The sequence below is a fragment of the Desmodus rotundus genome, chromosome 12, assembly GCF_022682495.2.
Source record: "Desmodus rotundus isolate HL8 chromosome 12, HLdesRot8A.1, whole genome shotgun sequence".
Lineage (NCBI taxonomy): Eukaryota > Metazoa > Chordata > Mammalia > Chiroptera > Phyllostomidae > Desmodus > Desmodus rotundus.
The window spans coordinates 63,566,027-63,593,226 of NC_071398.1; the positions used below are offsets into that span (position 1 = coordinate 63,566,027).

The window sequence follows — 27,200 nt, forward strand, 5'->3', positions numbered from 1 at the left end:
GAAATGGTCACCAAATTTAATGTCATGAAGCTTTTCTCCAATGTTTTCTTCTAAGAGGTTTAGAGTTTTACAATTTGACCTCTTACATTTAGGTCTTTGAGCAATTTTTAAGTTAATTTTTGAACATAGTATAAGTTAAAGGTCCAATTTAATTCTTCTGCATGTGGATATTCAGTTTTCCCAGCACCATTTGCTAAAAGACGGTTCTTTTCCTGTTGAATTGCCTTGGCGTCCTTGCCAAAAAATCAGTTGACCATCAGTGCAATGGTTTATTTCTGGACCGTCGATTCTATTCCATCAATCCATATCCTACATCCACATAGCAGCGCCACGCCGTTCTGATACTGCAGCTTCATGGGCAGTTATGAAATTAGGAAGCGTGAGTCCTCTAACTTTGTTCTTTTTCAAGATTGTTTTGGCTATTCAGGATTCCTTGAGATTTCATATGAATTTTAGAGTGGGTTTTCTGTTTTGCCAAAAAAGGTTATTGTTTTTTTAAAAATCAGGATTGCATGGAATTTGTAGATTGCTTTGGGAAGTATCCCCATCTTAACAATGTTGTTTTCTGATCTGTAAACATTTATTTAGGTTTTATTTAGAAATGCTTTGTAAATTTCAGAGTACCAGTTTTACACTTTTGTTAAATTTATATCTAACTATTCTATTCTTTTTGATCCTATGTTGAATGGAATTATTTTCTTAATTTCATTTTCAGGTTGTTCATTGCTCGTGTATAGAAATACAGTGAGTTATGCAATTGATCTTATCTTCGACCTTGTTGAACTCTTTTCCTAATAGTTTTCTAGTAGAACTTAGTTCTAATAGTTGTGTGTGTGTGTATTCCTTATGATTTTCTAACTACAGGATCATGTCATCTACGAATAGAGTTTTGCATCTTCTTTTCCATCCAGATTCCTTTTGTTTCTTGCCTGGTTGCCTTGCATTGAGTCACTACTACAGTGTTGAGTACCAATAACAAGAGTGGACATGCTTGTCTTGTTCCTGATTCTAGGGGGAAGGCATTCAGTCTTTCATCAGTAAGAGTGCTGTCAGCTGTGGGTTTTTCATAGATGCTCTGGCTGAGGTTTTAGAGCAGGTGTTTGTGAGTCTTGAAGTCAAATGCAAATAACCTCTCTAGATACTAGGGGCTTCAAATTTGTTGGAAACATTAGAATTGTTTAAAATAACAAGTGACGAATAATTCTTTGTTTGCGTAGGTGTGGAGTTTTTGTCGTTGCTTTATTTGAAGCTATATGAAAAGTAGTATCTGGATAATAGCTTCCCATTCTGCCTTCACAATGAAACTTTTTCATTTTATAACATTAAAATTTTTAAATGTTCTAATTCCGTAAGTGCATCATTGTAGAAAAATAAAGATGAGGTCAGCCAAGAGACAAAAATTTGAACCACCAGTAGTTTTACCCCTCAGAGGTAACCGGGTAGGTTAGGTGTTATGCATTGTTCACATATGCATATAATTTGTTAATTTTCATCATGTGTTTATTGAGTAGAACTTTGTGGGAGGTGCTCCAGGCCCAGGGGGTGCAGTGCTGAGTAGAACATTGTCCCTGCCCGCAGGCTCTGGTTTGGTATTGGAAAGAGACATTAACTTAAGTAACCATACAAATAATTACGTCCTACAATTATGATAAATTCTATGAAGAAAAAGATGTAGTTTGCCGTGTGTGTGCTTGCACCTGTGTGTCTCATGGCCACTTATGTCCTGATGCCTCTTTAATATACTTCCTTTTTCCATTGCCACTCTCTAGTCCAGGCTGTCGTCCTCCTGGACTAGACAGTTTCCCTTTTTCTCCTCTGGTCTTCCTTCAGTTTTTTATCAAGAGTGATTTTTTTTTTTTCAAAACATGACTTTGATGGTGTCACTCCCCTGCCCTTCAGTGGTCTCCCATCACTTTTAGGATAAAGGGCTAAATCTCTCATACGACCTCTGAGCCCCTACCTCGGTTGTCCCACCCCTTCCTGTCTTTCTCTCGAGACTGATCTTACGCCATTTCTCCTTGTTTTTCATACGTTAGCCCTATTGGCATCATTTCAGCCCTGCTTCCTTCCAGCCCAAGCCCTCGTGCATAACTGGTCTCGTAGTTGGAAGCATCTCCACCAGCCATTCTTTTCATCTAGTCAGTGTCTACTCATTCATCAGCTCGAGGAGCTTTTCCTCCTCAGTCCCCAGTTTAGGTCAGGTGTCTTTTTTATGTATTTTTTATGGAAGCCTATTTATTCTGACTTGAATTATGCATTTGGTGTCTGTCTCCCTCCCTAGACTGCAGGGTGTGTGAGAGCAGGAACCATGTCTATTTTTAAAATCACTGTCTGGCTCAATAAATACTTATTGAAAGAATGATTGAATGTATGCTATATATAGGTACATCCCAAATATAAATTTATGGATATAGAGGAACATATATGCTATATTTCCTCAAATCCACGACACCGCTGATCAAAAGATGTACCATTCTTCCGCACCTCTAAAAAAAATGCTGCCATTAAACCATGACATCTCAGTTGGAAGACAGCTCCTGATTTGAAAGCTGTGAATGTGAAAAAATGTGTCTCTTAGAACCAGTGAAATGTAGTAATTTTTAAAAAAATAATGTGAGGTTATATCTGTTTGTAATCTGCCTTTTTTATTACATAGTATATTGCAAAAATATTTCTTTACATGCTAATAAGTATACTTCTGCCTTATCATTTTAAGTGTCTGCGTAGTATTTTATTGTACCAATTTTATTCTGGATTTTAAAAAAGTTTACTTTTTTGTATACAAAAGAAGTTGCCTCCTGTATTGCTCTCAGTAGTAGGGAGGGAAACAGATTGCCTCCTCTGTTGCTTCTCTGGTTTGGGAGAAGCAACCAGAAGTGTGAACAGTTAAATTGGGAAATGCGTAAAACAAACACAAGTGCACGTTTCATTAGCCCTCAGAACAATGACATCGTCACACATCACCTCTGGAAGTTTCTGCTGTGCACCCAAGAGAAGAGACTGCAAACGCAAATAAAATAACCTCTTAGTATTATGATGAAAATAATTTTTATTTCATAGACCCCCTAAAATAGGGTCTTGGGGTGGGACCCCAAGGGGTCCCCAGACCGCAGTTGAGAACTGCTGGCCTACCAGCAAATGTTGAATGGAGGAACACAGCACTTTTCCTCCACTGATAGGGAAGCTAAATTAAGGGCTTGATTTTTTGATATGAGAGATAATCTCTGTGACAGTTTAGAGTTAGGGGCAGTTGACCAGGGACTGGAGCAGCCAAGGAAGAAAGAGGTTTATAGAAATTGTTCCTGATCATTTTAATTTGATGATGTATCAGAAAAAAAAAAGAAAGAAAGAAACAAAACAAAACAAAGATTTCATAGTAATCCATGAAATACAGTTGGTTTAAAACCATTCTGTTCTGTCTTTTGGACATTTCTAATGTCCAAAGTTTTCTGAATTTTGTATCATAAGTCTACAAAAAGCAAAAAAGATTACACACAAAATTTTCAAAACCAAAAGCTGTGAATCGCAGACGTAGTAACAAGGAAGTTATTGAGTAAATATTTGGGAATTATTTGTGAGTGGGTTGTAGGTAAATTTCACTTGTGTTTATCAATTAGTTAATTCACTGTGGTAGCTTTCTTTTTGCCTAGAGCTAAATAATGTTTTAGTGTAAAAGTTTTAATAATTACTCTTCATTCCAAATCAATGTTCTGATGTTTCAGATTCGTTATATTTCACAAACACAAGGCCTGCCAGCTGAGTATCTTCTCAGTGCCGGGACAAAAACAACCAGGTTTTTCAACAGAGATCCTAATTTGGGGTACCCACTGTGGAGGCTTAAGGTCAGTCTCCCCTACTCTACTACCCATACCCATACTTCTCACTCCCAACTTTGAATTCAAAGTTTATTCCTTTTTCTAAGATTATATCACCTTTTTTTTTTTCTTGCTTGGTTATCCAAGTTTATTCTTGAGGTAGAGGAGGGAAAAGGGCTGGGGGGGAATGTATGTTTGCAGGAGGGAACGTTTTGAAAAATTACTTCATTGTACCCATTTGGCCTTACCCTTTATTAAAAAACAAAACTTGAAATGCCTGTTCAGTTGGCCAAGGTTATTTTGAATATTTGAATTAGCGGCTGAAAAAGGCCTAGGGAGAGTAGTGCTGACCATTAAGTCATAAAAAACTGGAGTCATTTAGTAGTAATGACTATTTTTTAGAGCATTCTCAATAAATATGACAAAGCAACATAATTTTCTAACTGCCCACCTCAAGGCCTTGTATATTTTCTTAAACCAAGTATCTGCTTTTGGCTTCTGAGCCTGCTCCTTTAACTTGAGAGATCCCTGAGTCATTCGGTTAACCCCCATGGCTTGTCTTCCAGAGTCTGAATAGTTAGCATTTGAAGCATCTCATTTGCAAATAGCTTGAAGTCAAAAATGGTAATGTCCCTTCTTATCTGACATTCTTCAGGGGGGTGTTATGGCGTTATCATTGCTGTTGAAAGGGGTGGCCACATACCAAGGTCGCATCTCCCCCGGAAGGTTTTCTAGTTGTAAATAACTTTTCATGTTTGTCCTCTCTTAGTTGGCAAGGTGACGACACTTAAGTCTTTGCATTCTGGCCTTTACTAGAACGAAATGTGAGAATCATACACAGGTGGAATTTTTTAAAATCTGTGTTTTATAGACACCCGAAGAACATGAATTGGAGACTGGAATCAAATCAAAAGAAGCACGAAAGTACATTTTTAATTGTTTAGATGACATGGCTCAGGTGAGTGGAGCAGCTTTCAGAAGGCCAGAGACTTATGCATCTCTTTTATTCACAGGCATACTTCTGTTGGTTATATTAAAGACCGTCAGTCTGTTTTCCTCCTGCATGTGTTTTCATTTTTTACATAAAAGGTGCATTGATGCTCTGTCATGTATTAAAAAAAGTTTGAATCCTAACAAAGGATACTTTTGTATATTTCTTCCTTGCTTTTCTTAAACTGATCTTATTACACGCCAGTATTTTGATATATTGCTTATGACGGTTTCTTATCCATTTTCTCTACTATATAAATAAATACTTATGTAAGAGCTAACATTTATTAAGTGCTTAAACTCTTCAAACCCTTTTTACTTATGTCACTTAATCTTTTTAACAATAGAAAATTATATTAAAGTAATAATAATTTTTGCTTGTTTGACTCAGATTTTGAATGAACAGGAGTTTATTCAGCTTTATTCTACCAACAAACTCTACCAAAGTGATTTTAATTAGCGTAAGAGCTTCCACCTGTGAAAATGATTAGACTGATAAAAATAACTCGAGTTTTTCTCTTGAGTGCAATATTACATAGTTGGGAGAGAATGCAGATATTTAGTGGCAGCATTAAAGGTTAAGGAACAAAGTGCAAAACTTCTAAATTTTCCTTGGAAGGTGAATATGTCCACAGACTTGGAAGGAACAGACATGCTGGCTGAGAAGGCGGATCGGAGAGAATACATTGACCTCTTAAAAAAAATGCTAACGATTGATGCAGATAAGAGAGTCACTCCTCTGAAAACTCTTAATCACCAGTTTGTGGCCATGACTCACCTCCTGGACTTCCCGCATAGCAATCAGTGAGTACAGTGCCTCTGTCCAGGCAGCTTGCTGTGCTGCAGCTCTCTGTTGCATTACCTGTATCTTACAGGTAAACGAAAATATCCCATGAGAACAGCTTTGGGGTTTGCACATTCTGCTCGCTGATGCTTCTCTTTCTTACTGAGGCACTATGAAATAGATATGTGTATTTTCTCTGTGATTGTAAAAACTCTGGATTCATTTGATCTGAAAATACTCAGGGGTGGGGGGGTGGGTGTTGGTCCGTATTTGTCTTGAGTTATTTTCTATCTGCTTAAACCTCAGCATTCATTTTCAGTGACTCTTTAATCTTTTTTTTCAGTGTTAAGTCTTGTTTTCAGAACATGGAGATCTGCAAGCGGAGAGTTCACATGTACGACACAGTGAGTCAGATCAAGAGTCCCTTCACTACGCATGTTGCTCCAAATACAAGCACAAATCTGACCATGAGCTTCAGCAACCAGCTTAACACCGTGCACAATCAGGTATTTTGTAAATGATTTTGGAAACTCAAGCTCCAGGGGGATAAAAACTAGTAAGAACACAGGGTGAGGTAAAGAAACCAGTCTTGGCTTTGGAGGTCCGGGTGATTGCTTAAGAATTTTCTGCTTAACAAAAGTGCTGCTAAACAGGGTAGATGGATAATACCTATCAGTCATCTGCTGACAGAAATTAAATATAAAGACCTAATCTGTGCCCTCGGTCTTAGCATTGTCAAATAAATGGATCGTGGCTATTATACTACTCAACTGCTGTTAGTTGTACCGACTTTAGCTAAATGACTCTGTTCGAAGGATTTTTTATATGTCTAAGGCATGTATTGAAGGGTGTTTCCAGTAATTGTTTTTACATGCTGTACATTAGATTCCCAGGACTTACTGTTTAGTAAGTGGAAGCTTGTACTCTTTGACCACCCTCTCCTGTGCTCCCCTCCCTGCCCTGCTCTTCCCTCGGCAACTGCCAATCTGCTTTCTGTTTCCATGACTCCCGTCAGGTGTTCCCAATAATTAGGTTTAAGAGTGGTTTCCTATTTGTTGGCTAAACAGTGATATTTACATTTAAGTTTGTTTCTGAAGATATCAGCTTCCTGGTTTCTTAGCTAGTTCTCTCTTTTAAATGAGATCTGGTGGGATCTCACATCTGGCAACTTTTTGCGCAGAAAGAAGAGATAGGGGTTTATACAGCCTCAGCCAGCATGGGACCATTTTTTCATGCTTTGTTTTCTTATTCAACTTTATAATGTGCCTTAAATTTAGAGACTGGAAAAATTTCTTAAGCAGAGACTAATTTCAAAGACAGCATTACATTTTTAAAATAAATTTTTCTGGATCGATTCTGTGTGTATAAAAATACCATCCTTATACCAGTATATAACTATAATCCTTTTTGTTTTTAGGCCAGTGTTTTAGCTTCCAGTTCTACTGCAGCGGCTGCTACTCTTTCTCTGGCTAATTCTGATGTCTCACTGCTGAACTACCAGTCAGCTCTGTACCCATCCTCTGCAGCGCCGGTTCCTGGAGTTGCCCAGCAGAGCGTCTCCTTGCAGCCTGGAACCACCCAGATCTGCACTCAGACAGATCCCTTCCAACAGACCTTTATCGTGTGTCCACCCGCGTTTCAGAGTAAGTGGGGAAACTCTGTTTCATGTGTATTTGAACCTGCCTGCTTTAGGCAGATCCTTACTAGCTTTGACCTTTGCCAAGGTTAAACTCTGTCTCTGATTATGAAGATAACTGAAATTGACAAGGTAGATTTACCCCTTTCTATTTTTGGCCAATTATGATACTATCTGACACTTTACAGGGGGAGTTCAGTTAATGTTTCCTTACTTGAACTGCCTGATTTCCGTTTTCTTGCCCATCGAGACCTTGTATCCATGTGTCTTTTGTTGGGTTGGCCAAAAGGTCCATTTAGTTTTTTCAGTAAAATGAAAGGCATATTTTTCATTTTCACCAATAACTTGATTGATTTGGATATTTTGAATACATCAGCTATCTCCTGCTGTTGGCTTCTAATGGGTAGAGGCCAGGGGTGCTGCTAAACACCTTCCAATGCATAACACAGCTGCGCAGCAAATAATTATTTGGCCAAAATGCCAATGGTACCGAGAAACGTCACACACCACTTTTGACATGTTTGATCAGTCACAGCACCTTCTCCACACACTGCACATCTTTTTTTGCGTTTCAGTTGCGTGCTTGCCTTTCTGGAAATAATAAAGCGCAGTACACCGAAAATGTTGCATATCTTCTTCTTCATCTTCAGTATTAAAATGGCTGCACAAAAATTCACCAATTTTGATGCTTTTTTCAAATGCACGCTGATATGACAAATGACAGGATACAATCTAACAAAATTGTTTGGAATGAAGTTAAAAACAATGAGGTGCTACTAGAGCCATCTTACGGATAAAACTCAATGAACATTTTAGCCCACCCGATATAAGCATATCTCTCAAGATGTAGAATATATAACCTTGAAAAAATGTAAATACAATTGCTACATATGGAATCTTATTTCCTGTATCATTACAGTGTTCCACATAAATGGTAATTTCATTAGGAAGTATGGAAGTCATGTCTAAGAATGTGGAAACCTCCAGTTACATTTAGAAATGCAGACGATTGTTTGTGGCACTGGAAAGTCTACAAGCTGGGGTGCTTGTGTGAGGGAGGTGTTGAGACTTTCTGCCTCAGCTTATGAACCCTCTTGTTCCCCGAACCCCTGTCACAGAGGAACAGAAGAGCCGAGGGGGGCTCTCACCCCATGTGCCGCAATAAGATTGTGATTTCCACATTCCCATCCTTTCTCATTTTCCCGTTGTTCCGTAATGCAGTCTGTTCGGTTCCTTTTTTTTCTCTCTCAAAAATGGGAAATGTGTGCTTATTGATCTGCTGAGCCATTTGAAAGGTAAAGTTTTTTTGAGGTTGTTTTTCTGAGGACACACTTGTGACTTTCCCATTAGGAAGTCAGTGTCAGCACCTTGTGGGAATAAACCAGGATTCGGGCTTCCCATGGCACTTTCCATAGAAGCAGGTAGCATTTTTATCTCTCACTGCAGTCACTTACTGACCGTGACTCTCTGTGTGTTTGGTTTCTGACAGAGTCGGAGCAAGCAGGAGGAAAAGAGGGGCTGGGGGAGACTGAGAGATTACCGGGAGGCCAGGAGAGCGGTAGTGGTGTAAACCCGGGAGAAACTACAGGGAGAGCGGAGCAGATTCGAAACCCGTAAATGCACACTTAGCCTGACTTGCAAAACTGTTTTCTGCGTGTTTCATGATAGTAAATTCTGCCCTTTGGGCTGTTCTGTGTTGAGTGACTGAATTTAGCAATAGCCACACCCTGTCCCCGTCACCTTTTGCAAAATGAGTTTCATTGGGACAGTTTTCAGATGTGGGGCTGCCAAGTTATTTAAGAGATGAGGCACAAGACCTTCTTAGTTCTTCTAACAAAACAGTGTACATTGAAGAGGTACAGGGCTAAAGTGGTATAATCCTTTTGGTATAAGAAGGTAAGTATAAGCTTTGGAAATTTCTTATTTAGGAAGTCTAAATCACGTGGGGAGCTAGGTAGAGCATATCTTAAAATTTCCAAGTAAAAGGGAGTTTCAGATTAAGCTAATGCTGATGAACAAAGTGGTGTGTGTGTATTACTGTGGGGCTGGCCCCAAAGGTTGTTCAGTTTTGTCTGTAAATTACAGGACACGTTTTTCATTTTCACCAATAACTGTATTGACTTGGATATTTTGAGTATGTCAGCTCTCTCCCACGTGGTAGAACACTGATTGTTCTCAGTTAATGTCTCTGATTGCTACCAACTTCAATGGGTCTTCCTGACCATGGAGCATCGTCCAGCGAGAAATCTCCAGTAGGAAACTTCACAAACCACTTTTGACACATTTGATCAGTCACAGCACCTTCTCCACACACTGCACAAATCTTTTTTTGCATTTCAGTTGTGTTTTTACCTTCTTGAAATAATAAAACATAATATGCCAAAAATATTGCATATCTTCTTTCATCTTCAGTATCAAAATGGCTACACAGAAATTCACCAATATTGATTTTTTTAATGCACACTGATATGACAGCTGTCACAATGTAATCTACAAAATTTTTTTGAATGAAGTTAAAGACACTAAGCACTACTAGAACCATCTTACAGAAAAAAACAAACAAACTTTTTGGGGCACCCCAGAATGAGCCAGTCCCTGTTCTGAATGGTTTCACGTGTCCTAATGCACTCTCACAGACCGAGGAAGTGGGTGCACGCCCCATGCTAGGTGCAGAAGCGGACCCTGACTCCCTCGTCTGCCCGGCTCTGTAACCAGTCAGTGGTACAGCCACAGTGCTTGTGTGTTTGGGAGTATTACTCTGGATGACCTCTCAGTATTTAAACTCAAATAGCTGTAAAGAGTTGTCAGTTGATTTGCCAGCCACAGCCATATGCTGGTTTCTGCCCAACAGTTCTTTTCCAGGTTGTCCACTTTTTTTTTCACCATCTGCTCTCTTACAAAATGCCAATACTTAGAGAAGAAACAGACCCTCAGAAATTAGTTTTACTCTTTCCAAACTTCCATGGTTTTTTGTTTGTTTGTTTGTTTGTTTAATTTAAAGGGTTGTGTTGAACAAAAATAAACCAGGAAACAAAATTTTAATCCATCTTAGTTTAGAGGAGAGCCTTCCCAAAGTGTTGCCTTTTGTTAATCTCTTTGTTTCCACTTGGGGTTCCCTGAAACTAGCTTGACCGCAATGTTTAGAGTCACATTTGTAGGTCAGTACTATAAATACTACTTTCTATACTATTCTAGTTGACCAAAATAGATACATATTTTGCTCAGTAGGAATTATTATTCTGTATTTTGTCCCCTTTTACTTCGTCATCCTGGGACACAAGACGAGCTGCAGCGAACATTTCTTCCTAAATTTTGCCTCCTTACTTTCTACTTGTTTGTAGGAGGCTATTACAATAACATTGTTTTGTATACACTTGGTCATGTGTCCTGGGAATATAGACAAGAATTTTAATGTTGCTTAGCTTTCTTATTTATTACATAGTATTGCTTTAGGAAGAATGACTGGTAATTTATTTTTTCATCTGTATTTGTTACTTTTTATTTTTATCTAAGTTGCACTTTTTAAAAAGTTATTAGGACGTATTAGCATTTTGCTAGCCTCTCTTACTTTGTACATTGTGTTTGTTTTCCTCTATAACAGTTTGCTACTAAATTACTTATAAATTATTGAAATGAGAAATTGAAAGACAGCTTGTTGTAAGCAGTATTAGAGTTTATGAGTTATGCTCATTTGCTACCTCTTTGGTAACATTGAGAGAAATTAGTTGGTGATACCTTAAAAAGTCACTGATGGACTATCTGGTTAAAATGTTTGCATTCTTACTTAATTAAACAGATAACATTAATGAATTAGAAACCTCACAGAAACTCAAGTTCTCTACATTGAAACTTTTGATGGGGTAGGCTTAAAAGAAAGCTGTGAAGGCCCTCCTCTTGGTTCTTGGCAAAGGGAGAGCTATCTTGAGCCTCTCTTTTCCCCAGAGTGAGATGCTCTGGTTTGTAGGAGACATTCATTCAGCATTTCTCCTGGGACACAGTGAATAAAAAGACCAGTGGGACGTGGTCACCTGTCTCCTGGTCACACGGTTTTAAAGGCAGCGCCCAGGCCCTGGTTTTCTGAGCTGTCCAAGTCCCGAAAGAGCCTTGTTAGAAATCTGTCAGTGACAAGAGCCGATTTCTAAAGAAAGTAGAAAAAAGTGTTTCTGTAAACCAGTGTGTCTGCTTTTAAAATATTTTTATCCTGGGTATAATTTAGTTCACATATTTGTTAAAGACAAAAGTGTTTGACTAATTTGCAAACTAGGTGGTACTTTCTGAGGAGTGGGGTAAGACATCCCCTTAAAATATTCTGATCAAAAGGGTAATTTACTTGATAAATTACTGAGCTTTCATAGTGTTTTCTTACCTAATTTAACCCAAAGTTATATATTTTAGCCTTTGCTTTTTTTTAATAGGTTACACTTAAAAAGCAATACCCTCCCCCAGGGAATTAAAAGTTGGATGTAATTTACTAAGTGAAGGTTTTTTAATTGTTTTTGCCTATACTGTTTGTTAATAGGATGGGTGTTATAAGTTTTGTAGGGTAAAAAAAAATTCAGAATTCCTTTAAATCTACCCTCCCTGTATCAGACATCTTTTCATTAACCCCACCCAAAGGGACTATGTCTCTTTTTTCTTTATTCTTAGACTTATATGAAACTACTAAGTATCTAGAACTAAAACCTAAACAGTGGATTATTTGAACAGAAAAGCTAACAACCCCCCCACCCCAAAACAAACAAACAAACAATATCCCAAGACCTAGCAAAGCAGTTTAACCATGTGTGCTTTGCTTTCTGCAGCTGGACTACAAGCAACCACAAAGCATTCTGGATTCCCTGTGAGGATGGATAACGCTGTGCCCATCGTCCCCCAGGCGCCAGCTGCCCAGCCACTGCAGATACAGTCGGGAGTTCTCACGCAGGTAAAAGCCAGAGCAGCCTGCACACTCCATGTGGCTGAAGCGCTGCCGAGAATCAGATAGTTCGTCCCAGGAAAAGGTGTTTGCTTTGAGTGTACGGTCTTTCTTGGTCACGATTCAGTGGAGTTAAAGTGAAACATCAATAATGGGACGATGTACTCATCCCAGCTCTGCCAGTGTCTGCCTCAGACATGCAGGGATAAATAGCCAGACTTTGAGAAATTGTCTTTTGAGAAAATGTACTCTTAATTTTGTGAGATGAAGTTAATTTTTATGTTGGTGCTTTCAGAGGTGTATTAACATATAACAACCTTTTGATTCTGAAAATAAAAGGTTCCCCTTTGGCTCCCCGAGGGTCCCCTTTGGTCCCTCTTGTGGAATGTCATCACAGTGGAGAGGTTGGACCTCGTCGGGATGCTTCTTCAATCACTGCATTCCGTGACTCCTTGTGTTTCCCTGGCCCGTAGAAAGCTTTGAATCTTTATGCCCGCCATGGAACATACGACCAAGAAGGTCAAGAAAATCATGAAGTGTTCGTACACACAACAAATACTATATTTTCCATTCTGTGTGTGACAGTTTACGGCCCGTGACACATGGGAAATTCTGAAATCCCAGACCCCTAATTAGTGAGCAGGAGTTCTTGATACATGCCTTTGTGAACTGAGTTTTCTAGAACTGACCCCTGAATCTGTCCCGGGAGTGAGTGCTATGCCTTGTTGCTTCAGGCCATTGACACCTGACCTAGTGGGCTCCGCTGGCTGGCGGAGCAGAAGGGGGCACTTGTGTTTGGTACGCGCATTTGAGGTGATAGGAAACTGCTGCTTGTTGGTGATAACTTGGGGGGAATGAGAACCCTTCTGTACCCAGATAACCTGCCTCCGTGTTTGTGTCACTCACCTGCCTCATCTACGTTTCAGGGAAGCTGTACACCATTAATGGTAGCAACTCTCCACCCTCAAGTAGCCACCATCACACCGCAGTATGCGGTGCCCTTTACTCTGAGCTGCGCCGCCGGCCGCCCGGCGCTGGTCGAACAGACTGCTGCTGTACTGGTAATTCCCCTCACTTGATTGTGTTACTAACGGAGTTCCTTTGGTTTCTTTCTTTTTTTGATTTTTTCCTGTTCGTTTCTGTTCTGTTTTCTTCTGGTTTTCTCATTTTTCAAAAAAATTTCAACTAAGTCTTTGCAGAGGGCATGGAAGCATGTGCCATCTTGTGGCTGTGTTCTTGCTGCATCTTTAATGTCTCGTTTTCCTCCCCAACGTTTGCCGAAGCCCTGTTTGACTCTGATGTTCAGTGTGGCTCTGTGAGGAGCCAGGTCCCCGGCCTCTTCTTTGCCAGCCTAGTGTGGTAAAAGCGCTGGGCGTGGACTCAGAAGAGCTTCAGTGCTGTATCTGTTTTCTGCCTCGTCCTTCACCCTCTCTGATCCTTGAGAATGAAAGACACGGCCTCAGTTGGGCTCGGCCACAGGCACCCAGCTGGGCAGAATTGGAGCTCCCTAGCAAGTTAGCAGCATCCTTCTTGGTTTGGTGTTTCGAGCTTCTAAACCCTTTGTGATGTAGACGAGTTTGAGGGCCTCTGAACTTTACTGCTTCATCAGTGCTGTTAACTTCCCTCCCGGGAACACGTGAAGCGAACTCTTCCTGCTGCTCCTGAGCAGTGGCAGCTTACACCTTCCGTTTGTTCCCTGTAGACGGCATTTGTGGACCGAAATTTAAAAGTGAACTCATTTTTAGGGGTTTGTGGAGACACTTTTTACAAATAGGTCTTTATACAAAGGTGAAAACATGGATGAAAAACTTCATGCAAATATTACATTTGTTCCTAAAAGTTTTGGGGGGAAGTTACTAAACACAGCAGCAAATGTAGTATAGGGCTTAGAGCTAGGAAAAACAAGTAGGACTGTGAGGTGTAGTTCAGGGTTTGTAACTTGAAGCGATTTGTGGATGCATTTTGGACATCCAGCGTTTTATTTTTTGAGATTTAAAATTAGGCAAGCATTTAAAAACCTGACTGATATACTATGAGTCCTGATATTTCTACATCCCTCAAAGAGGCTTTCAGTTTCTTGGGTTGTTCCTCAAGGACTCGTGAGTGAAAACACTTCTAGAAACACACTTTGGCTGCTGAAACTAGTTTGGTTTTCAGTTTAAGTCGTTATCACCTTCAGATTAATTATGCGCATAAAGCTTGAGTACAAGGAAGTCGGATACAGTTGTAACTCGACTGGTGAGGCCTCTGGTCTTCATTGCTCACCTGGAGTCCGAGGTTGGGTTGTTGGCTGACACTGCTGCTTCGCTGCTTCTCTCCAGTTTGCACTGGCCATTTGCTGAGCTCTGCATATTTTTGTTCTTCCTCTGTCAAAACAGTTTCGTCGCTTGGAACGCCAGATTTCTGCCTCACGTTGGAATGTTATTTCTTGCTCTGTATTAAACTACATGCTTTGTCTCGTGCAGGTGTTGGCTTATGGAAAGACGCATGATGTACTTAACATACTTCTCTTATTTTTCGTTTGGCTTTGTTTTAAGTTCTGCGAATGGTAGCAGACATATTTGCAGTTTCTCTGCTTTAAAGGCTTCTTGTTTGGAACCAGTATTTTCAACCAGTGGATTTGTTACTTGCAGAAATATTTTTAAAACAGTGTCTGATGGCCTTGCAGTTTGAAATCCCAGAAACAGAACCATATGTACCCAAGCACTGTAGGTGATTGTATTGTAGACTTCGAGTTTAAAAAGGAAACTTTCAAATCTGTTCATATTCTTTTAGAAAATGCCAGGATTTCTGTAAGAAGTACAGAAAGCGTATTTGCTGCTGTCTATTGCACGTGATGTGGCTTGTGAAAAACTAGAAATGATGGATTTCTTTGTAGTGGTTAGTTTTATGTTGAAATATGTTTCTACAAATGATACCTAAAACATTTTGTTTTGGGTAACTATTAAAAACAAAATATGGTGCTCTCCGCATCTGTTTCATAAGTATTCTACCTGATGCCTTATTTTAAAATCCTATTAAGTGGCTCTAAACGATGAAGTTAGCTTTCTCATGCTGGCAGGAGCTTGTTGGCCAGAGGATTTTGGCCTTCAGTCTTCAACATCTGGCTCCATGTTCCGAGTGCTAACTACCCTTTTAAAAAGGAGCAATTCTCCCCTTTGTTTTATGGCTTGAATTGACCTGATATCTTATCTGATGGGTGTTTAAAATCTAAGTTCCTGTTTTTAATCTCAAGGGAGCTGTCTTAACTCTTTCTAGGGATATTCTTTAAATCTTTGCAAAAATGATACTCCAGCATTTAACCAGAGCTCAACTCTGAACTTCCCGACTCCTTCACTCTGTAGTGTAACAGACTCTGTCAAATAACCACAGGGCCCTTTTTTGCTTGAATACCCTGCTGGTCAGGCTGTGGAGGTGGCCGAGAGAAAGCAGCGTGCTCTGTCCCTAATCATAAGACTTGTAACCCCGAAGCCCACCCCCCTTTCTTTTTTAATCTCTGCAAGTTAACAATCTACAAGCAACTTCTTGTAAGATGTGAATTTTTCTTTCATCTGAAAAACAAAAGAGAAGGCCAAGAGCGAGTCAAGTCCGGATCTTTCTGTGTGTGTTTCCTTGCAGCAGGCCTGGCCCGGAGGAACCCAACAAATTCTCCTGCCTTCCGCTTGGCAACAGTTGCCGGGGGTGGCTCTGCACAACTCGGTCCAGCCCACAGCAGTGATCCCAGAGGCCATGGGCAGTGGCCAGCAGCTTGCAGACTGGAGGCAAGTGCCTGGAGCTCCTCTCTGGGAGACTTGCAAGGGCAGGTCCCACCAGAGAGGGGCAGCTTGGTGACTTGGTGAGGCTGGGAAGAAAATAAAGGAGAGATTTATCTCTGTTTGAAATTCTTTAGGAAGAGGAACCATATCAGGCCAGGAGGTGGGGTTATCAGCAAGCTTTGAATACAGGAAAATAATAGGCTTTAAGCTCAGGAATCCTTTACTTCAGATTTAAAGAAAGTCTCATGCAATTAGAAACCCTGTGGGGAAAACCTAGGGCCTCGTGTCACATGACAAGTAAAATGCAGCTCTTTTGGGTCGTTTGAGTTGCTGTTCATGGCTCTTTGGCCCTGATTTGCCCCCGTGTTAAGCATTCACTCCTCCCTGTTCCCTCCCATTGGTGCAGGAATGCCCACTCCCATGGCAGCCAGTACAGCACTGTCATGCAGCCGCCATCCTTGCTCACCAGCCACGTGACTCTGGCCACTGCTCAGCCCCTGAATGTCGGTGTCGCCCATGTTGTTAGACAGCAGCAGTCCAGCTCCCTGCCTGCAAAGAAGAATAAGCCGTCTGCTTCAGGCTCTTCCAAGTAAGTCCTATGGCAGCCGAGGTGACCCCGGGCCCATTTGGGAGAGGTGGTGCCCGGCGTTTGGAGTGCTGTGGTCCAGGCACTTTGGGAATGAGGCAGCAAGTGGCTGCCCAGCTGAGGTGGAGCTGGCCTTTCATCTGGGCATGCGTACCACGTGTGTCCTGGCCAGCTGATCCTTTCTCTCTGCCAGCCTTCGCTATGCCCCAGTTTTTATTTTTCTGCCCACTTTACAGATAAAAATTAACCACATTGTAAAGGGCATAACAAAAATAAGATTGCTCTTGTATTTCAATGTTCTTACCCCTGGAAACCCCGGCTAGGGTGGTTAGTTTACTTTTCATTGGAACTTTTATAGTTAAGTGTATTGGCTTAGTGATGGGGTAAAAAGGAATCAAAGAGCAAATTGGGGAGAGTTGGAGGGAAAGGAAATATAGTTTTGGGGTCCGAGAACTAAATGGTCTTTCCTACAGGTCTTCTGTGGATGCTCTGCCTTCTCAAGTCTATTCTCTGGTTGGGAGCAGTCCCCTCCGCTCCACATCCTCCTATAACTCCCTGGTCCCTGTCCAGGATCAGCATCAGCCAATCATCATTCCAGACACTCCCAGCCCTCCTGTGAGTGTCATCACTATCCGCAGTGACACTGACGAGGAGGAGGACAACAAATACAAGCCCAGCAGGTAAGGTGGGTGAATGGTTCACTGGCTTGGTGGCTGCTACCTTTGGCCTTGACTGGTGGCCTCAGGCGAGTGGCCCGGCTTGGGCTGTGAGAGGAAGGACTAAAAAGAGGTATTTTGGAAGCATGGCTTCGGGCGCGTGAGCCAAAACACTCACATTGCCCTAACCGAGCAGTGGCAGGTCTTCCGTAGTAGGCTACATGTTCGTCAGCTAAGTCAGTCCTTCGGACACACCACATAGAAGGTGTATGTTAGGTTGCCGGGCTCCGCTGGCTTGGAGCGCATGTGGTACTACAGAGACACAGTCCCCTCCCTTTAAGGAACTGTAGAGGCTGAAACAGATTCGCAGCAGAAGCACATGGACAGCAGTTAGTTGGAACAAGTCAGCAGACATGAGAGTGTTTGAGGCTCGTGTAGTTTCTACTCTGAAAAGTCCTCTTTGGAAGAGGTAGAAATTTAAATAATGTTACCTTCTTTTTTTCTCCTCTGCTGTATGGTCTGAAAAGGTTAAGAATTTAAGTATCAGATTATTTCCTCTTATCCCAGCACCTTAATCCAAGTCCTTAAGTGAGCAGTTAACTAAGACTGAGCAGATACACTAGAGAACTGTGACACACGCCTCTCTCAGTGTGAAAGTGCTGGGTCAGTTGCCTCTATAGCCCTGACTTGTATTCTTCACTGGCTTCTAATATTAGACATACAGAAGCAGGAAGAAGCCACTTCTCCATGAAAGTAATGTAGGAGACTTCACGGAGTCATCTATGTGTATATAAATGAAGTGTAAATGAACTTGAAAGAGTAATTTTAGAATGAACTACTTCAAAAGGGCTGTTTACAAAATGGTATCTGCAGTTACAGAATGGTCTTTACAAACGGTAAGTAGACTTGGCACTAAGTTTTGAAAGTGGTCATTGAACTGGGGAAGAGAAAAAGTAAACTTTGCAGTGAGGATAAGTATCCTAGTAGTGGCAAAAAGTTATGTAACCAGCGGGATTGCTTTGACTGGAGCTAAGTCTTTCAAAGAAAGAAAAAGGAAAAACTAAAGTTAGTAAGGTGGGATCAGTTTGTGAAGGAACTTAAATAAGTTGGGTGAGAAGTTTGATCAGATCTAATAAGGAGCCTTTTATTAGTCTGTCGGGGTAATGAGGAACGAGTGTTTGGGGGGTTCTGTTGAAACAGCTGGGGGTGGGTATGGCGAGGAGGCGGCATGGAGTGGTGCTGGAGGCGTTGGCTCCTGGGTCTGAACCCTGTCTTACTGCTTGCGTGCCCTTGGCCAAGTTTCTTAGTTCTCCCGGGCCTCAGTTGCCTCGTCTGCAGAACCAGGATAACAGTGCCTACTTCACAGAAGTGTTCTGAGGATTCCGGGAACTGTGTGTAGAGTGTAAGAACAGTGCCTAATGCATAGGGAGCACTCAGAAGTTTCCTGCGGCTATTATTATTATTACTATTGTTATGGTAATTGTCATCACTGTTACCAGGGGAGGACAAGAGGCCATCATAGAAACAGTGCTGACAGGGCGTTGAATTTTCCTGCATTTCCTTCTCCTCAGCTCTGGCCTGAAGGCAAGGTCGAATGTCATCAGCTATGTCACTGTCAACGACTCTCCAGACTCTGACTCTTCCTTGAGCAGCCCCTATTCCGCAGACGCCCTGAGTGCTCTCCGGGGTGACAGCGGGCCCCCCCCAGAGGGGTCCAGCAGAGGGGGGGGCGACGGCACCGGCACCCGCACCATCATCGTGCCCCCACTGAAGTCCCAGCCTGGTGACTGCACTGCAGCCACACAGGCCTCGGGTGAGTGTCTCCTCTGTGGCGTTGCGTTCTCCGCCGGTGTGCCTGTCCCTCTGCCCGTGGTGGGGACCAGCGGCGTAATGTCCTTAAAGATTACTAAGCTCAGAAATGAGTTCCTTGTCTTAGGAAGTTAATTTTGGCCATTGGCTTATCTTTTCTATTTTTATTTTGCTTGGATTAATTAAAAAAAAATTGTAGTCTCAGAAATACACTCGCTGTTGATGGGAGAAGGTTGACAAGACATATGTTACATGGCAGGGAGAATTAGCAAGCATTTTTTTTTTTAACCACAAGCGATTCATTTTGATGATCCAGAAGTGGGCAGGAACCAATACTATTAAAAATGACTACAAAAATGTTTTTGGAAAACAATATGTACTTAAGACTTTTTTCTCTGCCACTGTCATAGCAGTGATGCTTTTCTGGGTTTTATCATCAAACTAATCACCTCCATCTTTTTTGCTCTGTTGGATGCTGGGCTTAGGCTCCTAGGTTCAGTACTGGGTAATGCTCACTGCAGTGCTGGGCACCAGGTCTCCTCACTTACTCACGTGACTTCCCAGTACTGGTGTTCCTGGTTGGGAGGCCTGCTGTGAGTTCAGGGTCAGAACCTTGGCCTCCTCAGCCTCCAGACAGAAGGAACAAGAAAGTTGAGAGGAGGCACACACACGTCTTAACCTCCTTAGCCCTGAAAATAGTGAGAACCACATTGTGGCCCCGCCCAGAGGCAAAGGGCCCAGGAGATGAAGTCCCTGACTAGGCAGCTGTGTCTGGTGGAAACTCACACAGCAAAGGAGGGAGTGTGCATTTTTGGTGTCAGTGTAGCTGTCGCTGCTGTGTTTGTGTGCCTTGGTGTTTTGCTATGAATAATGTTACTACCAGCGACATACACTGGGTTCTAATTAGAGGGAGGGTATTGTGTTAAGTGAAGCCAACTGTCCCTTGCAGACAAGGCAGAATGTCCCTGTCAGGCTACTGACCAAGACTGTTAGGGGCTCTGTCCACAGCTGGGCCCAAAGGCAGGAGGGCTCTACAGTCACGGTTAAATGCTCCAGCCTTCCTCGTGGGAGCCAGAAGGGAGCAAGATTTTGAAGACCGATCTTGCTTATTCAACTGCCCTGCAGTGCAGTTTCTTAGAATTTGAAGACAGTGAGTGCCCAACAAGATACAATTGTGCCTTTCTTTAAACCCTTTTGATACTTAAATGTCCTAAGTATTAGCCACATCTAGCTCAGCCTCACATTGTCCTTTCTACGCTTGTTTAATCCCTTCCTACATAAACTAGGCCCCGGGCGGGGAGACCTATGCCTTGTTTGTATTTCACTAGCACCTTGCACATCACAGAAGATTAGATAGTATTTACCGAAGTGAGCATGCTGAAGATCCCTTAGGAGCTTCATAGCAAGACAGAAAAGAAATGGATAATACAGTCTATGTTCTGGTATAAATGTAATCCAGGAAGTAAGGTACACCTGAAGCCTCACCCCCTGCCAACCTCGTACAGACGTGGACTGATGATACTGTCTGAGAGTTAGCCCGGTGATGCCGAGTGGGTGGTTTCTCGTAACTAACGAGGGCCTGACCGACTTTCAGGTCTCCTGAGCAGTAAGACCAAGCCGGTGGCCTCGGTGAGTGGGCAGTCATCTGGATGCTGCATCACCCCCACGGGGTACCGAACTCAGCGCGGGGGGGCCAGCGCAGCGCAGCCGCTCAACCTTAGTCAGGTAAGCGCCGGGGGCTGCTGGCCTCTGTGCGGGGCCCCAACTACTGTTACTCTCTGGAGAACCCCACTTCCGGCTGGACCACTGAATAAAACCAAATGAAGCTCCTCTCGTGTCAAATGATTTGGCGTTCTGTGGCCTCCGTCACATGTGCACGAGCTGTGTGCCTTCTTCCCTGTGGAATTGTGCTTGGGATGGGCAGCCCAGCTTTTCCATCAGTCCTAGTCTGTCCTGGGAGATGAGAGAGACGTGTGGAATGCAGAGAGCCTAAGACGCTTTCGTCTGGGTCTGGTTCTGCACCACCCCAGTCTTTGAGACCAGAGTCTCTTCCTTTATCTCCCAGATCGTAAATAACTTGAGCCTCCCACTGTTTCCTTGAGGCAAGAGACGGAAAAGCTTTCTGGCCACCTAATCAACCAGTTCTAGTCCTACCTGTTGTGTGAGTCTGGGGTGTGGGGCTTTCTCCTCCCATCTGATCCTCTGGCGGGGAGGGGGGGGGTCGCTGTTCTGTTTCTGTTCACTCTTTTCCTCAGCTCAGATTCTGGTGCTTGTGTGATGTCTACTAGTAGTGAGAAAGTGTATGTGCGAGGATGTAACTCTGTACGTGTGTGTGAGAAGAGCACGTGTTGTAAGTGCAAATGTAAGTTCGAGTTAGTGCATGTGTTTTAGGCTCCACAATTCAAGAGGGATATGAAGAACTTAGAGGAGAACAAAAGAAAACATTGCCGAGAAAGAAAGGTTAGGAAAAATTCAGATTCACTGATGCCCGAATAGGGTGAGTTGAGTCGACAGTTACTACCCTGCAGGGGTGGGCACCCCTCTGAACTCTCGATCCTGCCCCCACCCCCCCGCCCCCCATGCTTGAGAGCGTAGTGCTGCTCCCTGGGCTGGGTTAGGGTCCGGGCTGCCCAGAAGCAGCATGAGTTCGATCCTCAGCTCTCAGCTCGGCCTTTGATGCCCCGAACCAGAGTAACCCTGAGATTCCTGACGCCCTCCTTCCTCCTTCCAGAACCAGCAGTCGTCGTCAGCGCCAGCCCCGCAGGAGAGAAGCAGCAACCCTGCCCCCCGCAGGCAGCAGGCGTTTGTGGCCCCGCTCTCCCAAGCCCCCTACGCCTTCCAGCACGGCAGCCCACTGCACTCGACTGGGCACCCACACCTGGCCCCGGCCCCCGCTCACTTGCCAAGCCAGCCTCACCTGTATACGTACGCAGCCCCCACCTCTGCTGCTGCGCTGGGCTCCACCAGCTCCATTGCTCATCTCTTCTCCCCCCAGGGCTCTGCAAGGCATGCCACAGCCTACACCGCCCACCCCAGCACTCTGGTGCACCAGGTCCCTGTCAGTGTGGGGCCCAACCTCCTCACCTCTGCCAGTGTGGCCCCTGCTCAGTATCAGCACCAGTTTGCCACCCAGTCCTACATCGGGTCGTCCCGAGGCTCAGCGATCTACACTGGATACCCACTGAGCCCTACCAAGATCAGCCAGTATTCCTACTTGTAGTTAGGGAGCCCGGGGGAGCCCCATGGCCACCCTCTCCTGGCCCCGAGCTCTTCGCTGCAGGCTCCCGTAGCCTCTCCCTCACTCTCTGTGGAAACTCCTTAGCCAGCAACTTGCTCTGCAGGGGCCACTGGAGCAGAAGGGTTTCTCTGGGAACCTGTGCCAGCGTCGACCTTGTTGCTGTAGTCAGTCTCTCAGAGTCCGCCCTCCTCCTCTCTCTCTGTCTTCGTGACAGCAGCTTGTCCTTGGGGGAGTGCAGGTGCCCATCTTCTGCAGTTCCCAAGGGGGAAAGATCATTCTGAAGTTACCCTCCAAAAAGTATTTTCTCTCTGACTTTATTTCTATAAATGCTTTTAAAAACAAGTGAAGCCCCTTTTTATTTAACTTTGTTTTGTGTAGTTGCTGTTCAGAGGGAAAATGCTGATGGAAGGACTTGAAATCTGGCAATGAGTGAGAAAAGAAAAATCATTAGTTTTTGCTGTTTAAGAACCAAGACTTAATTGACTACTTTAAGAGCAGCTCTCACAAGTCCTTATTTTACTGTCAGGCATTTCTCCTCAAAATTTTACTTTTGTTTGTGAGCTATTTAAACTTACAATGTTTTAATTTTATTCTCATGTCACATTATACTTAAGGGTCAGTTGTTACTTATGCAAAATACACACTGCTCTGTATTACTATCGGGATTCTCTCAGTCACTCCTGTATCTATTACAAAGTAGTGTTAAAAAGGCAGCTCTCCATTTGCTGGTTAACTTAGTGCGAGAATCCATTCCTGCCGTGAAAACACGAAACACCAGATATTCTTTTTAAATGAAGCACCACGCATTCTTTTAAAATTAGTTTTTAAAATGTCCTTCTCTGATTCAGCTTACATTTTATTATAGAAAAGCCATGCAGGTGGTGGTTATTGTACGGTGGTGGTGGTGGTGGTATTATATGCAAAATCTCTTTGTATTATGTGATACTGGCATTAATGAGCTTTGCCTAAAGATTAGTATAGTATGAATTTTCAATAATACACCTCTCCCTCCTCGCCTCCTCTCTCCCTTCTGTTCTCTGTGATTTATCTGGGGAGAAAGCTAAAGAATCTGAAACCAGATGAGAACATTGTGTACAGCTTTTATACTTTAAAGTAGCTTCCTTTGTATGCCAGCAGCAAATTGAATGCTCTCTTATTAAGACTTATACAATAAGTGCATGTAGGAATTGCAAAAAAATATTTTAAAATTTTATTACTGAATTTAAAAATATTTTAGAAGTTTTGTAATGGTGGTGTTTTAATATTTTGCATAATTAAATATGTACATATTGATTAGAAAAATATAACAAGCAATTTTTCCTGCTAACCCAAGATGTTATTTGTGATCAAATGTGTAGTGATTATACCTGAATTGTGTATTTAGTGCGTGTCTGACCCTCCAGTGTTACCCCGGAGATGGCACTGGTGTCTCCATTGTATTTAAACCAGAAGGAACTGATCCTTGTTGGAGTGTGTGTGAACTAACCGCAGTTATATCCGAGCGTATTACTGTAGTGCTGAGTGAGCAGGGGCACTGCCTGCGAGGGGAGGAGACCCTTGGAACTGTTTTGCACAGGTGTGTCTGGTGAGGCGTCGTTCAGTGTGTGTCTCTCCCTTCCCTCTCTCCTCCTTCCCTTATTGTAGTGCCTTATATGATGATGTGGTGGTGGTAGAGTTTACAGTGAGCTTGCCTTAGGACAGACCAGCAAGCCCCGGGGCCTCCGCCGTCCACAGGGGTTTATCAGAGCAGGACGAGTAGCTGTGTTGTGTCTGTGCATTGTTCTCAGCTTCCCTGCCGACACACACCGAAGAACAAAAACGGCAGCCTTTCTCCTTTTCTGCCATTCTGCCCCCTTTCTGTTTTGGCTTGGCAGCCGAGTTCTCACCGCTGTTTTCCCTGCGTGGCTCTCACGGCGCATTGCTACCCTGCTTCCGTGAGCATCCGGGAAGCAGGGGAGAGGAGGCAAGCCAGTATTTAATAGGCATTTTTCCTTTTTTAAAGAGTATGTGCGATCACTTTGAAAATGAGATTCCCCCCCCCCCTTTTCCCACGTGGCAGTCCTTCCTGCAAATAGCCGACATTCCTAGTGAAGTATTTGCCTGTTGAAAAAAACATATAGCAGATGTGTCTATACCAAAGAGCCTGTTGTATTGCTTCCCATGTCCCCATACTGCGAGGGGTAGTTTTGTGATGCCACTGTGGCAGGGAACTCATAGAAAGGTTTCTCAGCTGGTGAAGACTATTAAGAAGGAACCAAAGCCAGCTGAGTCATTGGGCTTTTTGAGGTTTCTTTTTAACAGCTAGTATATTCTTGGGGCCCTTCCCACTGTGAAATCGTCCTTGTACTCTCAGCTCCTGCGTGGATCTGGGTCAGGTAGAGGGTACTGGGGATGGGGATGTTCCTGCCCGCAAAAGATGAGGGGGAAGAAGGTCAATCTAAGATACAGTGTTCCATCTGAACTGAGAGTGACATACTTGAGGGATAAGTCTAGGACCGGTTCTTTGTAGAGATGGTACCAAGGAGGTGCAGGATGGAGCTGGGAGATTTCGTGGAGCCCGGTCAGCGAGCTCTGCACTGAGCTCTGCACCGGGTCGAACACCGAGGAGCTGTCAGGGTATTCAGAGTTCTTCACTGTAAGGACTAAGGGCTTCCAGGACGGGGCGGACCGCCAGTACAGCCTCCCAGGAACACGTCGGTGTTTTCCATACATTTTAAATCGTACGGAGCTGTGTTTCCAGCATTATGTTGGTCAGGACACCCGAGCAGTTAGTACAGTTTCTGTCATTAGTGTTACACAGTGTTCTGGTCAGCGTGTGTGATCTCCATGTCTCCTTTTTGCCAAGCACATTCTGATTTTCTTGCTCAAGGGCAGATCTAGTTTCTAATGGAATCACTTTTTCCCTTATCTTTCCTCTGCAAGGGATAGGAATTACCGGTTTTGTAAGAAACGAGATGCAGGGGGCGGAAACAAAACACTCCACTGCTGTCCCCAGTCCAGTAGATGCACCATTTCAGATGCAGAGGAAAAGACAATACCAAGATCTTCTGTTTTTAACCTTAATCATCTTACTAGCATTGTGTGGCTTTAAGGATTTCAGAGGTTTTCAGCCTTAGTTTATAAATTGGCATTTCAGATTTACCCAGATAAAAATCCACCTGTGTCTGCTGAATGTGTACGTGCTCAGTGTGGCTTTGGACTCTGCGCCTGGGGCTCGCCATCTCTGGCCTGGCAGGACGCGAGAGGCCCCGTGAATTTAGTGAGCAGCTGGCCTGGGCCACAGGGGCCCGGCCTCAGGCCAGGTGAAGGCTTCAAGGCCTCTCTGGGGTTGCATTTCCAGCTGCTGCCCTTCAGGGTGAGAGAGAAAGTGGGTGAGTGTGAAGAACAGCCAGTCTAGGCTTGTCAGGACCCTTGATCACTTGAGTTTTTAATAACTCCCAAGAGGGGATCCCACCGTCCGTGCTCAGCTAAGAGCCAGCCCCAGGAATAAGAACTCTGTCTCAGACCATTCTGGCCATCCATCGCCCTCCCCCCAGAGGGGCTGCGCTTGGCTGCCCTTCACCAGGCAAGCTCAGTGATGAGTGTTTTATTCGGCGTTATTATGCAAAAACCCACTGGTTATGATGGTTTGTTTTAAGTTAGGAAATGAAATTGCCTCTCAGTGACAGACACGGCCCAAGCCTGCTTCCTGTTTTGGTTTTGTTTTTAACTGATGGATGGTGCAGCATGTCTACATGGTTGTCTGTTGCTAAACTTATATAATGTGTGGTTTTGATTCAGCTTGAAAAATAATCTCACTACATGTAGCAGTACATTATATGTAATGTTAGTATTTCTGCTTTGAATCCTTGATATTGCAATGGAATTTGAACTTTATTAAATGTATTTGATAGGCTAGTTATTGTGTGCGATTTACATTTCTTTTGCTTTCCCCTTTTCTGGTTGTGCGCTTCCTTTTACAACAACCCTCTAGAAGCAGTTTCTGAGAATTACTGAGTTATGTTTGTAATGCAGATGTACTTAGGGAGTATGTAAAATAATCATTTTAACAAAATAAATAGATATTTAAAATTTAATACTAACTATGGGAAAAGGGTCCATTGTGTAAAACATAGTTTATCTTTGGATTCAATGTTTGTCTTTGGTTTTACAAAGTAGCTTGTATTTTCAGTATTTTCTATATAATATGGTAAAATGTAGAGCAATTGCGATGCATCAATAAAGTGGGTAAATTTTCTGATTCGTGTGACTGTTTTAGACTTTCGTTGTGGGAGGCCCCGTCTGGAGGAGGTCTCCTGGCCGCCGTGGGTGAGGATAAGTTGTCCTGGACACAAGCTGTTGTTCTGGCGGGGAAGGGGGCAGCGGTTCCCTCTAGTGGAGAATGCCCTGAGCCCTTCTCCTAAACTGCTTTTATTGAGATCGGTATGTGCAGGGATATATGTCAAAGGGCTGTAGTTACAGTAAACATATTATTTATAGATAACAATTGAAGAAACCCAGAAATCTGCCTCAGGTCAGGGTCTGTTAGACATGCTGACGCCAGGTGGTTATTAAGGCATATTTCCCAAGATAAGGAGTTCACTCCTTATGCTTTGAACTTAAACATCTGGTTTACACCAACAGGGCTATAGCAAAGCAAAGCAAGCTTCAAAGGATACAACGTATATATTGCAGGCCTGATTGCCCACGGGAACCCTCAGTGCTAGTATTGGGTGGTGCCTGCCTCCTTCATTCCTGGCGTTCCAATCACAACTTACAGCAAGGCCCTGCCCGGGGCTACAGTCTCTGAAACCACACAAAGCGGTCCCCAACATTTCACTTTAAGGGTAGAAGGGGATCAATAAAAGGCATCTTTGGAGTACCTAAATACACTTGAACATTAGTAGACAAATTACATATTTGAGACAAATTTATTTTTCATGCAAACCTCACGACAGAAAGGAGTAGGCGTTGGTAGGGAACATTCCTGAGAATGGAGTTCCAGGCACCTGACCTGAGATCATCGGGATCTGGCCC

The 27,200-nt window shown here is 43.2% G+C and overlaps 1 protein-coding gene across 7 annotated transcripts in view; it reads left to right on the forward strand.

Annotated features, from left to right (window-relative positions):
- The window catches only part of HIPK1 (homeodomain interacting protein kinase 1), a 50,639-nt gene extending 24,218 nt beyond the window's left edge, over nucleotides 1-26,421 (forward strand). For 3 of the 7 annotated variants that reach the window (XM_053916231.2, XM_053916232.1, XM_053916230.1), the window contains 14 exons: nucleotides 3,723-3,842; nucleotides 4,687-4,773; nucleotides 5,425-5,609; nucleotides 5,933-6,095; nucleotides 7,007-7,232; nucleotides 12,028-12,149; nucleotides 13,067-13,201; nucleotides 15,759-15,901; nucleotides 16,302-16,484; nucleotides 16,955-17,161; nucleotides 18,709-18,950; nucleotides 20,541-20,671; nucleotides 21,338-21,406; nucleotides 21,678-26,421. In XM_053916231.2, the coding sequence (XP_053772206.1) occupies nucleotides 3,723-3,842; nucleotides 4,687-4,773; nucleotides 5,425-5,609; nucleotides 5,933-6,095; nucleotides 7,007-7,232; nucleotides 12,028-12,149; nucleotides 13,067-13,201; nucleotides 15,759-15,901; nucleotides 16,302-16,484; nucleotides 16,955-17,161; nucleotides 18,709-18,950; nucleotides 20,541-20,671; nucleotides 21,338-21,406; nucleotides 21,678-22,166 (2,502 nt within the window). In that variant the 3' untranslated portion in view covers nucleotides 22,167-26,421. Of the gene's footprint in view, nucleotides 1-3,722; nucleotides 3,843-4,686; nucleotides 4,774-5,424; nucleotides 5,610-5,932; nucleotides 6,096-7,006; nucleotides 7,233-12,027; nucleotides 12,150-13,066; nucleotides 13,202-15,758; nucleotides 15,902-16,301; nucleotides 16,485-16,954; nucleotides 17,162-18,708; nucleotides 18,951-20,540; nucleotides 20,672-21,337; nucleotides 21,444-21,677 lie in introns of all 7 variants that reach the window. The other 4 variants (XM_053916233.1, XM_053916236.1, XM_053916234.1 and 1 more) reach the window with 4 other exon arrangements.
- The last annotated feature ends 779 nt before the right edge of the window (nucleotides 26,422-27,200 follow it).